At 41.8% G+C, this 16,089-nt stretch overlaps 1 protein-coding gene across 1 annotated transcript in view; it reads right to left on the reverse strand.

The window, feature by feature from the left end:
• Nucleotides 1-13,293, reverse strand: part of unc93a (unc-93 homolog A) — a 35,307-nt gene extending 22,014 nt beyond the window's left edge. Inside the window, 5 exon segments of the mRNA XM_030345949.1 lie at nucleotides 5,867-6,078; nucleotides 6,251-6,373; nucleotides 6,741-6,970; nucleotides 11,952-12,133; nucleotides 13,134-13,293. Of these exon segments, the coding sequence (XP_030201809.1) occupies nucleotides 5,867-6,078; nucleotides 6,251-6,373; nucleotides 6,741-6,970; nucleotides 11,952-12,133; nucleotides 13,134-13,223 (837 nt within the window). The 5' untranslated portion in view covers nucleotides 13,224-13,293.
• Between the last annotated feature and the right edge of the window lie 2,796 nt (nucleotides 13,294-16,089).

A 16,089-nucleotide genomic window follows, 5' to 3' on the forward strand; every position in this document is an offset into this window, starting at 1 on the left:
GAATAGATACAGCAGTCTTGGCAGCATGTTCATTTTGACCACTTCTATCCTTGAGCTAAAATCTAGGTTGATAAGTGACCACCTCCTCAGATCCTTGTTTATTTCTTGGTTGGTGCGTAAATAATTTGCGTTGTATAATTTGTCTATTCCTTTTGGATGTATACCCCCAGGTATTTCATTTCGTCTGAGTCCCATATGATTTTGAAACTTTCTTTGAGCCTTTTCGGAGGTGAGTAATTTAACGTCAAGATCTGTGTCTTCGTCACATTAATTTTATACCCTGAATAGTATCCATATTCCTGTAGTAAGCCCATCAAAGCCGGAAAACTTACGTCTGGTTGCGTTATGTATACCAGCAGGTCGTCCGCAAATAGACCCAATTTATGCTCTGACCCTCTTATCTCTACTCCCCTGATGTCTTGGTGTTGTCTAATTGCTTGGGCCAAGGGCTCCATGAAGATAGCGAAGAGAGTGGGTGATAAGCAGCAGCCCTGTCGAGTCGATCGACCTAATATAAACCTATCCGATAGACTCCCATTCACCCTCACTCTTGCGGTCGGTTCCTGGTACAATGCTTTGATGCATTTAACTGAACTATCATTGAATCCTAACTTTTCTAACACGATGAAAAGGTATGTCCAGTTTACACAGTCAAAGGCCTTTTCAGCATCTAAACTCACCAGGACCGCACTCTCTCCGCTCCTCTGCGTCTCATCCACAATGTGAATAGCCTTCCTTATGTTGTCCTGTGCTTGCCTTCCTCTTATAAATCCAGTCTGACCCTCATCGACCACATCGGGCATGAATGTCCCAAACCTCTTTGACAGTATTGAGGTGTATATTTTATAATCTACATTAAGTATGGATATTGGTCTGAAACTACTGCATAGGTCTTTGTCCTTCCCTTCTTTTAGGATCGTGGTAATGTTAGCTTCTTTCCAAGAGGGGGGAATTTTGCCCTCCTTCATCGTATACCTTAATGATGCCATCAATATTGGGTTCAGCTCCTGTCTGAATACCTTATAGAACTCTGATGGAAATCCATCGCTACCTGCTGTCTTGCCATTTTTCATTCTACCTATTGCTTCCTCTAATTCCTCTTCTGTTATAGCTGAGGTCAGGAGGTCATTCCGTATTCTTCCTATTGATGGCAGTTCCAGTCCTTCTAAAAATCCTTCATCCTATCTGGCTCTGCTGCTGTGGGTTGTGTGTATAACGCTTTATAGTAATCGACAAACACCCTCTCTATGTCCTCTGGTTCTCTTACTAGCTCATCAGTCGTGGGATCCCTAATTTTGTGTACAGTGTTTAACTTTTGTTGCATCTTTATTCTTCTGGCTAATAATTTACTTGCCTTCGGCCCTCCCTCATAATAAGACTGCTTCACAAATCTGGCCTTCTTCTCTACTTCTGTCAATAGTATCTGATCGATCTTTCCTCTGACTTCCTTAACCCTCTTTAGCGTCTCGATGGTTTTCAGTTCTTGGTGATGTTTTTCCAGTTTTTTAAGTTGTCCGATTAAGTTTTGATAGAGCTCCAGTCTGGTTCGTTTGAGGAGAGATGTTTGTGCTATTAACTTCCCTCTTATTACTGACTTTAGTGCATCCCACAAAATAGTCGGGTCCACTTCCCCATTATCATTCTCCTCTCTGTATCTAGTTATATCTCGCCTTATCCCTTCTACCAAATCCTTATTGTTTAATAGTCCTACATTCATTCTCCACTCAGTCTTTCTCCTCCTGCTGTTCAAGTCCACCGTCAGGTATATAGCACTATGATCGGATAGGTCCGTTACCCCTATTCTGCAGTCCTCCACCCTGTGTCGGTCCCCTGTCGTCATAAAAAAGTAATCAATCCTGGAGTAGGTCGAATATCTGTGCGAGTAATGAGTGTAATCCCTGTCCAGTAAATGCATATCTCTCCACACATCCACAATTCCTAGTTCTGACAGTTGTAGGTTTACGTACCTACTGATACATGCCCTGCTCCTGTTGGTACTAGTGGTGTCTAATTTGTGATCGAGTGTCACATTGAAGTCCCCTGCGCAGATAAGAGTACCTTCTGATTCCTCCGCTATGATATCAAATATAGTCTTAAAGAATTTTCTATCACTATCCGGTGGTGCATAGATATTGAGTAACGTGACCATTTGCCCTTCCATCTTCCCTTTAACCATCACATACCTCCCCTCCTTATCACTTATCTCCTTAGTTAAGTCAAATTTCACAGAATTCTTGATTAGGGTGGCCACTCCTCTCCTATTGGTCTGTTTGAATGAGCTGTAGAATGTATTATCATATCCAAACCGTTTTAATTTGTCATGCTCTTGGGACGACAGGTGAGTTTCTTGCAGAAATATGACCACGGTCCCCTCCTTCCTAAATTTTGCTAACACCTTGGCTCTTTTGACTGGGTTGTTCATTCCATTAACATTCAAAGACACCATTTGCAAACCCCTATCCATTGTACAGTTTCTCAGAGTGTCCTTCATCAGCTCCCCACATGTCAAGAGTCACAAATAATAAATCAGCAGCAACCGCTAAACTCACACAAACCAAAAACCAAACCAAAGCAAAAGAACATGGTTCGGTCTCCCAAGTTAAACGAGGATCGGTAAACTATTCCTCTTCTCCCTGTTGGAGGGCAGGGGGTAAATCCATCCCTAGTGGATGGGCCCCCCCTAGTGGCGAAGACGTCCAATGCTATGGGTCTCCCAAGCTCACTAAGATTGTCCAACATTATTAAACTCCGTAACTCCCGGTCAAAACTTGTTTCGGAGTCAAATTCATCAAATAGTCTGAACATTATGGCCAACAAAGCCAGATCAAATAACATTGAGGTCATCTATAAGAAGATATCCCTTGCACTCGGTCGTAGGTCAATTTACCTTTGTGTTAATCGCTTGGTGTCCTTTATATATGTTATCCTACAAAATAGAATGTGCACTTGCGATTTATAGTCAATTTCCTACTCACCCATAGAAGCCTCAAGTCGGGGATGGTAAGCAATAGGACTCGCTCCCATCCCGTCACTCATTGATTATCCTCAGTTCGGGTCCCTCGTTGTTCGCGTACTGGGGGGATCTCCGCGCTCTCGTCTCCCGACCCTGGTCCACTTGCGTATTGCCTCGGCTCTCTGCAGCAGCGTAGGTCTTTCCTCTCTCCGAACTGGTACCTCCAATCCTTTCTGTCGCATCGCCCTGGCAGCCTCCTGTGGGTTGTTGTAGATCTTGGTTCCGTCGCCCCAGTGGATCCTCAGCGTGGCCATGGGTGATTGGAACCGGAGACCTTTTTCCTTGAGAATCCTTTTAAGACCAGCGTAGTCCCGACGCTTGGCTGCAATCTCCGCAGAATAATCATGATCGAATGTGACTCGTTGCCCGGACACCTGCACGTTCTTCTTCCACGCCGTCTTGAGAATGCTCTCTTTGTCATCAAAGCTCAGAAAGTTCACAATGATTGCTCTGGCTGGTTTGTTTTCAGCTGGTCTGGGGGCTGGAGCCCTGTGTGCTCTTTGGATCTGAAGCTCCTCACCAACAGGTACATCTAGCTCCTTGTGAATTAGCTCGTCAATGTATTTTTTGGTCGAGGCCCCCTCAAGCCCTTCTTTCACACCCCAAACACGGATGTTGTTTCTTCTGGATCGTCCTTCGAGGTCAGTCAGTTTTTCCTGAAGTTTGGACTGTTGTTCAATCAGAGTCGTGATAACGTCCTGAGCCTCGGTGTTCCATTCTTCTGTCTCTCCCACACGTTCCTCTACCAATCCCATGTCTTTCCGTTGATCACGAATATCCACCTCAACACGTGCGATTCTGCCGCTCGTTTCCTCCCTGCAGCTCTCCAGGCTCCGCGTCGTCTCCGTTCTGATTTGACCCATTTCTTCTCTCAATCTTGCCATCTCGTCTCGAACTCCTTTCAGAGCATCATCCATTTGCTTACTTATCTTGTCCAGTTTGGTTTCCATATTTTGCCTGCCAGCGTCAATTTTAACTTGCATACAAGCCAGGGTGGTCTGCATGCTTGTTTGAAACGCAGCCACCCAGCTAGGTTGCTCGTCATTGTCAGCGCTGGCTGTTAGCACGAGGCCCTCGTTGGTTTCCTTTGACATCGTCGTCATCTTTTTCTTACTTTGTGATTCGGGTTTTGGCATATTAAGCCTTTTGTCTTTCTCTTGACCCCTTGTATTCTTATCCATGTCCTATTCAGATAATTTGAGGAGTTTTACACAGTTTTTTACTAATTTTGACCGGGAGCTCTACTTTACTGCTGCCTATCGCATCATCGCCAAACCGGAAGCCCACTTTGCACTTTTATGTTTTAATATCAAGTATCTGTGCACACACTTGGAAGATTTTTCTTTATTTAAAATAGCCATGCCTAATACGTATTTCCCTAATTCACAGTATCCGTTTCTTTATTAACAAGACACCACCAGTTTTAATTTAATTAAGAGAAGTATACGTCATTAGACACAAGATTTTTTTCTTTGTTAAAGTCTCTGCAGCTACAACATTATGTTGTATGATGACAGTTTTGCACAATAAATGTTCTCAAAACGACATAGGCCTACTAAGTTTCTTTCTTTTGTTTTATACATTTATCAGTTTGGCTTTCCTTAGAGTCTATGTAACCTGTTCTGAAATGGTTCTATTATGATTTATATATCGTGATATATATCGTTATCGCAATAGGTTGCAATGTATGTCGCAATATGGATTTTAGGCCATATCGCCCATCCCTAACTCACCTTTCCCATTTTAAAATTAAACAATCCCCGTAAAAAAACCTCCCTCCTCTTTCGATTATGTTTTATTGAATGATTGCCAGTAGTTGATTTATGTTTTAAAAATGTATTGTGCAGTTTGATATTCAACAGATCTGTCAATTTGAGTGTTTTGGCCTTTATGAATAATGAGTTTGTATGATCCCTATAACCAGCATTGAAGATGGTCCGTATAGCTCCTTTCTGCAGAATAAACAGTGAATGTAATGTACCTTTGTAATTATTACCCCAAACCTCTGTACAGCAACTTAAATAAGGTGAAACCAGTGGACAATAGAGGTTAGGGTTAGGGTTAGTGATTTATGATCCAGAACCTGTTTAGCTTTATATGATACTGCAATGCTTATTTGCACCTTTGAGTGTATGTTGTATGTGATTTCCAGTTCAGTTTTTCATCAATTGTTAAACCAAGGAAACTTTCAATGTTTATCCCATCACTCTGTGTCTTTATTTGTTCCTTTATTCTGCAGTTTCCAAATAACATTTAAGCATGCTCAATCAAAAGATAATTTGTTAATATTAAACCATCATTGTAATTTGTTCATTTCTAAATTGATCACCTCTACTAATTGATGTAAATCATCACAAGAAATAAATAAATATACATAATAATTATATATTTTATCGTCAGCAAACAAAACAAGCTTCAACACTGACCCCTGGGGGACACCACAAGCAATGTCCAAACACATAGAGGAACAATCAGCAAGTTTCACAAATATTGCCTATTACTCAAGTAACTCCTATCCAACTTGCTAGCTATACCCCTGATTCCGTAACGCTCCAGTTTATTTTATTTATTTTTTCCAGATGTCATGATTTAGAGTGTCAAATGCTTTGTTTTTGATCTAAGAATATCCTCTGGATTGTTATTTTTGGTCTATAGAATTTGTGATTCATTCAACTGAGATTGCAATGGATTTAAAGATGCCCACTGCACACCTTAATAGCCCGTATTAACATAATTGGAATAATAACCTGACTTATCGGCTTGTAGTGACCACTTAAAGTTAACTAGAGAATCTAACCTATTTAATGCGCTGTGTTCAGTCTGTTGCATTGTTCTTTCTGCACTTGAACGTACCTTAGTGTACTCCCCGGAGAGGAAGCTCTGCTCGAAGCCACTGTACATGGTGAGTGGGATCAACATTAACAACCTCCGGTCTTTGAGCAGGCTGAACGTGGAAAGGAAAGTCTGGCAGAAGGGCTCCCTGTTTCCTCTGAACTGTCTGGTCTGTTCCTGGTCAATGTTGTCCAGGAACACCCCCACTATGATCATAGCCAGTATCCCAACTCCTGTGGGGAAGCAGAGGGTGATACAATTGGGGGGGTATATGTTGAGCCTACGTATAGGCCAAAGAATTTGTCTTTCATGAGCTTCCCGCCGTTAACCGATCCGTTGAGCTCTACTTTAATTCATCAATTGTTTAAATCAAATCAGAAGTAGATATGAAATAAATTGTGTTACCAATGTAGCATCCCACCAGTATATGGACAAGCTCCTGTTCTGGTTTGGGGGTGGTGGTGTTGGAGAGGGTTACATCACACACGTTTGCTCCGCAGTACTGCAACATCTCCTCTGAGATGGAAGCTGCAATAAAAAACAAACCCGTTTCCCTCGAAATGCATGGGCTGAACAAAAACAGCATCAGTAGAACAGACTGTACAATTGTTCCAGACAATATCCCCATTAGTTACCGGGATTCCGGTAGGTATAAAAGTAGATCACACAGATGAAATATTCTGACATATTTTTTACACATGAATGCCATTGGGCCATGTCCAACAAAAATGAAAGCAAAGGCCAAAGGTCATCACTTGTGACGGCAATGAATCAAAGACCTTTTTTTAAACTTTCCTAGTCATTTAACCCTGCCTCATCCCTTTTTTAAACATGGACCTTTGCTCAATGTGTATCGTTGTGGGCCAGTAAATTGACACCATAAGTAAACACTAACTTTTATTGGAATCCTGTCCAAAGATAAGGGAAGACATGAGGTTGCCCCAGACCGCAGACGACTGGAAGATGAAGAAGAAGATGCCAAAGTATGAGTTGATAACGTCTGAACCCTTCTTGCCATCAATGGAAGCCTGCAGGTTGCCAGAGATGGTCAGGTAAGTGCACTTAGCCGACCACAGGGGGGAACCCCCCAAACCCAGGATTGCAGACGTGGGGATGAGTGTATACCTGTTGAGCAGAGATGTATTACGCTTTTTTATATAATGTCATTTGCTCTCTCTACCTCTACTTATGTTTTACATACAGCTAATACCAGAATTAGTGTGGTTGGAAAGAGGCTTACAACTTGGTGTGCCCATCAAGGACAACCCCAATAGGAAATTCTCAAAAAAAGAATTGATTGCTTAAAATCTTTTATCACAGTCAATTTCCAATAACAACTTTTGCAGGTGCTCACCAGGCAATTTTTTATAATGAAAGTCAAAGGGGAATATACACTGACTTCAACCATTCTGAGGGCTATTCCACAAAGCCGGTTTTATCACATAACCGGGTAAATTAACCCAGGGTTTGCGGTAACCCTAGGTTTTCCGTTCCAAAATGAACACGGTATGTTAGTTACTATAGAAACATATGCTCTGAATCAAACCTGGTCGGAGCAGGTTTTGCGCAGGTTAAGTTTGGAACATAACCCGGTTTAGGGTATTTAAACCCGCGTTCACAGCAGATTTCATGTGTTCACAATGGCATGCCCTTTTGATGAATGGCCTGTTGATATCGTAGCGCAAATTATTCATGCAATCCACCGGGAGCGATTAATAAGACCACGGGAGAAAGGCAGGCCTGAGGATCATTAAGCAGGAGTGCTTGGGGTTAAAGGTCCCATGACATGAAAATCTCACTTTATGAGGTTTTCTAACATAAACATGAGTTCCCCTAGCCTGCCTATGGTCCCCCAGTGGCTAAAACTTGCGTTTAGTGTTAAACGAGCCCTAGCTGTTCTGCTCGCCTTTGAAAAAATGGAGGCTCAAGCGCACTGATTTGGAATATCTTTATTTATGTCGTCATAAAGCATCTAAGCTCCTCCCCTTACTCTGCCTGGCCCGCCCAGAGATGTTAGCCCGCCAATGAGACACGACCGTGCGAGCGCCACATGTGTGTGTGTGAATACACACACTGTAACGCAAGTGTTTCTTGTCTGTTCTTTGACGTCTCTTGTATTTCCACAACGAGACTGTCGTGGGGGTTATCTGAGCCATGGTTGAGAAGGAATTGGGGGAAAAGAACTTTGGCTTTGACTCGCTGAAGTACATGAACTGCGACATGCCGCTGGTTGCCGCGAGGCACCATCGCCCGGCAGCGGGCAGCCGGCAGCGCGAGGTTCAGTCTACTACAGATTGATGTGAAAGTGGAAGAACCAGAGACGTCGCAGAACCCGACAAAGTCGTTTGTGATTCATAATATCGTCTGGAGGCGCACACAGCTTTTTGGTGATAATATGTATTATATGATATAGATATCTATGTATTATATGATATTATTTAGATATAGAGCTCCAGGACTGTAACGCAAGTGTTGTACACTTCCTTGTTATTTGGATAACCGTTCTGCTTTTGGTGTTATGGCGCATAACACGTCGGACTCTCGTCTCTGGTATTTCTACGACGAGACTCGTAGTGGGGGTTATCTCAGCCAAGGTTGAGAATGAATTGGGGGGAAGGAACTTTGGCTTTGACTCACTCAAGAACATGAACCACGACATGGAGGAGAAAGGGATTGTTGGCGGCGAATCTCTCCCGCTTGAGCCCCGCTGAGGGACCACCGCCGGAGGCGGAGGTGCCTAAGCGCTGCCCGGCAACAATCCCTTTCTCCTCCTTGTCGCGGTTCAGTCTACTTCACATTGATGTGGACATGGAAGAACCAGGAACGTCGGAGAACCCAACGTGGTCGTGTGAGATTCATAATATCGGCTCACACAGCTTTTGGCCGTGATAATATATATCATATGATATAGATATCTATGTAGGCTATATGATAATATTTGGATATAGAGCTCCAGGACTCCTGTGTGTTCTAGAATATTTACAGAACACAGCTAAAGGCTGTGTGTGCCTCGCCATTGCGATACATCCACTGTAAACAGAGCGCATGGTACCATGGTTGCAAGCTGCTCAGGGCCACACCCCCACCCTCCTCCTTGACCCGCCTCTCTCCTCCTCATTTGCATTATAGCTACAGACACCAAAACAGCGCATTTGGGGGAAGCTCAATGTGCGACTGGCTCGGAGTGGCTGTAACTCTGCACACACAAAAACTAAATGTACAATCCATGTCTCTTCCGGATAAACGTTCTTCTGCTGAATTTCGGCAACGTCTTTGAATACTGTGTTAGTTGCCCACTAATACCTATATTAAAGAATACATAAAATTGCATGTCATTGGACCTTTAAAGTGGAGAGCAGGCTACCACACAGGAGAGCTGGGGCAAGCCAACTACAGACAGCATCTGTGGGACCTTCTGGGAGTACTGTACCACTGCCGATTAGAGGTGGAAATTGAATTGGACTTATTACGGATTGGACCCTGATGGAGGTGGATGACCCTTTCCCACCCTGGTGGTTTTTATTGAAACAGAAAATAAATTCCTGAGTTGGAACTGCTCTCTGTGTTGTGTGGTTTATTTGTTCAACTTGGTGGCGTGGAAACCCCACACCCACTAGCCTGCTACATATGCTGGAGAATATTAGAATATGACACCAAGTTGAATAAATAGACTACCCAGAGAACAATGGAAGCGTTGCAAAAAAAACTGGTGGAAACGAACATTGCACAGCAGGCTATGTATAGGGAGCTGATGGGAGCGCTGACAGCCGGCCATGTCGGCATGGCTGCAGGCGCTGCAGTTTCCCGTCCTGGCCCTCAGCGGGTTTGTCTCGACGCAGCCAGAGATGCCGCCGCGAGAGACGCTGCCGCGAGTACCATATAAAGGCTGTAGAGAAAACACAACGAGAAAGACTACACATCGCCTGATGTCGCGTATGTGACGTCACGTCATCAGACTCAATCATCCTCACAGCGATTCAGTGCCAATCAATTAGTTCAAGATGCCGGTGTGTTTTGTTCCTGAATGTACCCATTCCAGCAGGTACGGCTGTTCTTTCTTTCGATTCCCGTCCGATGTGAAGACTCAGAGAGATCGCCATCTCTGTGCCGAGTTCCAAGTGCGGGTGTGGTGACGTATATCATATGCGTTGAGAGCAGCGAAGAGCTGTAGTTCACAAAGCGGCCTCACATAAAACCTAAAATTATCAAACTTCTTCACGAATTTTTTTAGTTTTCTTTGCATGAAAAATTATAATTTAATCCACAAACAACATATGTGTAATCCAGGGCATATAAAGACTGCGACCAGAAAATAATTATTTTCTCTCCATTGACACCCATTCATATTTTTCGATCTCATAGGTCCCATGAGCTCTACCGGAAGGGGCGTGACTTTGCCACTCTATAGAACCCTTGTGCAGGCTGGAACCAAGCCCCAACCACAGCGAGATATACCAGCATCCAATGCGGAAGTGACAAAGATTGCAGTAGCACCGGGTGGCCACTACGAGGTGGTATCAAAAGGGAGCAATTCTTCGTTGACTCGCTTGTTAAATAGGCCACTTTCACAGTCTTATTAAACCTATTTACAGCCTGGTCAAAAAAACATTCTAGTCAGTATGTTTAGTTCATATCTCCATGACAACACTGAGGGGGGTGAGTTTTTATTTTATTGGGGGTAAAAATGTATGAATAATTGCTAATTCGGTTTACGTCACCTAGATGGGCGTATCTCCCGCCCCCCCCCCCCCCCCCCCCCCCCCTTTTTGGTTAAAGGAAATGAGGCGGAGCCAAACGAGTCAAACTAAGTTGGCGACGCACATAAACCAAGAGATTTGGATGCAGTTGGAATAACTGAGGTCTGCTTAGATGCTACATCCATTTTTTTATACTATCTATGGCTGGAACAGAGTGACACAAAAACACACACACACACTTTTAAGGAGTTTTTCACTCGCTCCGTATCCTTGCTTGCCCCAACAAGTTTGTGCGGCGTGCTTGTTGTTTAGTTTCCGGTGTAGCTAGATCCGGTATGGTGTTGTAGGCCTAGTTTATGTCGTTTATATAGTTTATCTGTTACGTATTTTAAGAACCTAAGCTACCCACACATAGACCCTATGAAGCAGGACCAAACATATAAGCCGTAAATACTATACATAGCCACAAGGGGAGCAAGACCTTATTGAAGGCTGCTCCACCACAGAAGACATCACCTTTAGTTAGGTGAAGAAGCCGAAGCCATTACGTCACCCCGGCCACGCCCACTACAGAGGACACACCCACTTGACGTGCTCAAGCGGGTGATTCGAAGGAAACAGCCCCAGAATCTCTTGGCAGCCCACAGGATAGGGTTAATATAACTTTGGTCAGCTGGGAGACGCTCTGCACGTGCAAAGATATGCTTCAACCTCCTTTTGCTTCATAGTCAGTTTACCATACCGAATTACTTTACTAATTAAAGTAACTGTTAAAAGCTATCCTTTGGATTTGATCACTTTCCTTGAAGAACTCTGCAATATATCTAACGTGACTAGTTGTTGCTAGACAGCAGGTGAAAAAACGACAACGTTTGCCAAGCCAAAAGCGTTAATCGCGCGATAAAAAAATGTATGCCGCTAAAATTGGTTTGCGTTAACGCCGTTAATAACGCGTTAAACTGACAACACTATTAACGCAAACAAACAATAACGATCAATCGCAAGTCCGCTTCAAAGCAGCCCAGGGAATCGAAACTTGGCGACCACATGCATTTTCTTCAGAAAATGCACAAGCGGCAACATGTCTAGTTATTTATTGATTATGTTTTATCATGTCTATCTTATGTACATGGATCCTGGGATGAAATAGAAGCTGTTATAAGTGTGTGCTAGTGTTAGTAATTGGTAGGCATTTCGGGAGGATGGCAGCCAAAAGTTAGAGAAACAGACAAGTAGCCCAAAGGTTGCGAGTCTGAATCCCAAGCCAGATGGCGAAAACAATAGGAAATTATGATAATTAACGATTTTCTTTTTTAAGGTAGTATTTCTACTTGCCGTCCAAGGCTTCTTGGAGCTAGCAAAAAATAAATAGTTTGATTTTTACGAATCCAGTTGAATCAAATATTTACCATCCAGGATAGAGGTTTCCAAAAGAGTAGGACACATAGCAGGCCATGCTGACCACAATGGTCCATTTGCAACCCAGGTTCTTGATCATAAGGGGGGGTAGGAACATGGAGGAGATGATGATGGAGGCATAGATGACGCTCAGCGAGGCCACACCCATCCCCTCCTCTGCATTCAGGCTACTCTAGAGGAAGAGAGGTTGGAAAGAGATGATGGCTTGTTAAACACTTGCTTTTTAAACCTCATTCCTAGGCGATTCGGTCTCATGATGGAACACCTTCAACAAGGTGCTCCAAATGAGCATTATTGGTGCAAGAGAGGACCTTGCAGGACCTTGGAGGGAGCTTTGATCCGTTTCAGTTTTATTGATTGATTCCATATTTTTTTCCCTCGTCATTATTATCCCTTTTTCATGTTATTATTCTTCATGCTGCGGGCACTGTTCACTGGCATTTGGAAGTAAGAGAACAGAAATTGCATTGGAGTAGACTGGGATAACACAGTAATTCATGACTCTACATGAATATTTGTTCATGCCTTCTGTGTCGAGATGGGTTGGACGGAGTTGGAAGTTGTAGTATGGTTTCAAATTAATACAATATTGAATTAAGAAATACTAAAAATAGTAATACAAAAAAATTAAGCAATTTCTTATATGATGCAATTTTACATCAAACTATCTCAAATAAGATTATAATTTGTCATTAAGGTATGACTGGTGAATAATCCTATGTTTCTGATATGTGTTGATGGCTGTGCCGAGGGAGGGCGTTGGGCTTCTCAAACACTAAGAGTTTAACACCACGGTGTGCGGTGCATTTCACATACCTCACAGCTGATTATATTGTTTATACACAATGATGGTACTAGCTTAAATATTAACTATCCAAAAGCTGGGTGGTTTAGTTTAGGGATAACACGTTCCCCTTCCTTCCTATTGATAGTTTCAGCAAAAGTGATATATAACAGTGGACAGAAGAGCCAGTGAACCCAAACCCATTTTCTTATTTGTTTTATACGTAGTAACTTAGTCTTACATAATTGTCAACATACTAATCTATGCCAGCTAAAACAGTGGGTCGACGGGCTGTTTAAGGGCTGCAATTTCCTTCTATTTAAAAAAATTATGTCAAAACGGCATTAGTATCGTTACAAAAAGTATTCAAGATCTTTGTCACCCTTACCTGCAGACTCTGAAGGCCGCCATATGCCGTGAACAGGGAGAGGAACCCGATGGACACCACCAACACGTTCTTCAAGTTACGCCTGTTCATGCTGATGTACAACCAGACTTCTAGTAGAAGCACAGTGTTAGTCGGTAGATGAAACTGTGAGCTAAGTCAGTCTATGTGGCTGTGCCTATATAGTGATAACATGGCCATATATACGGTCAAAGTTCACTTCAAGACATACCTTTCTAGCATCTGCCTTCTGCTGAATTGATTACAAATGCTTTATCTTGATTTTCAAGATAAAGATATATTGGATATATATATTGGATATTCAAGATATATTGATTAGTTTCCAAACGGTACAGCTTACACCTAACACCTAATGCTAATTTGTCTTGTCCCATTTGTTTTCTTGTTTACATTATTTATTATAGTTACATTGGGTCATTTTCAGTAGTTATGAATTAACTTGACTCCAATCCAAACAGCGTGGAAGCACAGTACAAAGGGTAATCACATGTTGTAGAATGGTTTGTCATAAAATGATTAAAGCTTTTCCTTATTGTGATCAAATGTAACCGGTGAGTTTCTGGCATTTTCTGCGTTGTGTTTGGAAGAGGCCCAGACCAGGATATCTTTGGAGGCGATCTCTGTTTATTCTGACAAAGGTTTAAATAACAACAATATCCTACGGTCAACTCTTATTAACGTGAGCTCCTCTCCCAAGGAGTACAACATCAAAAGGGGATGTTGCATTCAATTCATTAAAAAAAGAAAACATAGCTGACAAAGGTGTAAATAACAATATCCTCCGGTCAACTCTTAGCGTGAGCCCCAACACAAATTCAATTACAGAAATATGTTAGCGTACTACACAATAAGTTTAAGCTAGGCTAAAACATGGACATTTCTGTGACCACAGTGTCGCTCACCTCTCCCGAGTTCAACATCAAAAGGCGAGAGGCCAAAGCGTGAAGCAGATTTATAGGGGGGACCCACGAAAGTGAACGTTGGGGTAAAGAAACTAAGTCTCAAACGTTCCACATATTGACTCAGGAGGCCGGACATGTCAGGTTATAATTATTGAATCAGATTTTGTGGAATTATAATAATCCATATTACTGTTGTATATTTGACTCTGTTACACAATTTTACTGCTGTATAATTGACTCTGTTACACAAATATGGGTAACCCTTCCTTTTACAGTCCCCTTATTACTAGGTATTTACCCGGTACATACATGGTAAATTATAGTGTATTACTGGGTAATTACCACTGGTAATAAGAAGGTAAATACAGAGGTAGTTACCCGGTAAATACATGGTAAATCATAGTGTATTACTGGGTAATTACCACTGGTAATAAGAAGGTAAATACAGAGGAATTATCCGGTAAATTATAGTGTATTACTGTGTAATTACCACTGGTAATAAGAGGGTAAATACAGAGGAATTACAGCTGATGTACCAAGTAAAACCTTCACTATTACCCATCAACTCAACTAAGTAGCGTGTAGTTGTAACTGTTTTAGGTTGGTAATAACTCCGATATTGTGTACTTCCTAGGGAAATTAGGCAACCAATTCTTAGAAACACCCATTAATCCAAGGTTAATGTTGTAACAGCCCAAATTTAATGATGTACTATCTAGAAATTAGCATAGTACTTTAAAATAAAATACTTTTTCTTAGTTATTATTCATAGCTACACCCATTTAGAAAGGGTTTATTCGATTTACCACTATGGAATTACTTACCTGGTAACAACCTCTGCAGGAATCTGTTTTCCTACTAGTGTCATGGTACATCTCTTAAATACTGGGTACGAAGCCGTTTGTTTCCATGGTATAACCAGGTTCTTACCATATAATTCATAATAGATACATTCCATTATCCATGCAGTCAACACAAACTTGTACCATGTACGTTCTGCGACGTTACCAAGTAAAACACGACAATTTACCCAGTAATTAAGCTGAAACTGTACTGTAAAAGGAAGCCTTGTTTGTTTCCATGGTATTACCAGTTCTTAACCATATAATTTGTAATACATTATTCCCTTTTCCATGCAATCAACACAAACTTGTACCATGTACGTTCTGCGACATTACCAAGTAAAACACGACAATTTACCCAGTAATTAAGCTGAAACTGTACTGTAAAAGGAAGCCTTGTTTGTTTCCATGGTATTACCAGGTTCTTACCATATAATTTGTAATACATTATTCCCTTTTCCATGCAATCAACACAAACTTGTACCATGTACGTTCTGCGACATTACCAAGTAAAACACGACAATTTACCCAGTAATTAAGCTGAAACTGTACTGTAAAAGGAAGCCTCGTTTGTTTCCATGGTATTACCAGGTTCTTACCATATAATTTGTAATACATTATTCCCTTTTCCATGCAGTCAACACAACTTGTACCATGTACGTTCTGCGACGTTACCAAGTAAAACACGACAATTTACCCAGTAATTAAGCTGAAACTGTACTGTAAAAGGAAGCCTTGTTTGTTTCCATGGTATGACCATGTTCTTACCATATAATTTGTAATACATTATTCCCTTTTACATGCAGTCAACACAAACTTGTACCATGTACGTTCTGCGACGTTACCAAGTAAAACACGACAATTTACCAGTAATTAAGCTGAAACTGTACTGTAAAAGGAAGCCTTGTTTGTTTCCATGGTATTACCAGGTTCTTACCATATAATTTGTAATATATTATTCCCTTTTCCTTGCAGTCAACACAAATTTGTACCATGTACGTTCTGCGACGTTACCAAGTAAAACACGACAATTTACCCAGTAATTAAGCTGAAACTGTACTGTAAAAGGAAGCCTTGTTTGTTTCCATGGTATTACCAGGTTCTTACCATATAATTTGTAATACATTATTCCCTTTTCCATGCAGTCAACACAAACTTGTACCATGTACGTTCTGCGACGTTACCAAGTAAAAC

This window comes from Gadus morhua, chromosome 21 (assembly GCF_902167405.1).
Source record: "Gadus morhua chromosome 21, gadMor3.0, whole genome shotgun sequence".
NCBI lineage: Eukaryota > Metazoa > Chordata > Actinopteri > Gadiformes > Gadidae > Gadus > Gadus morhua.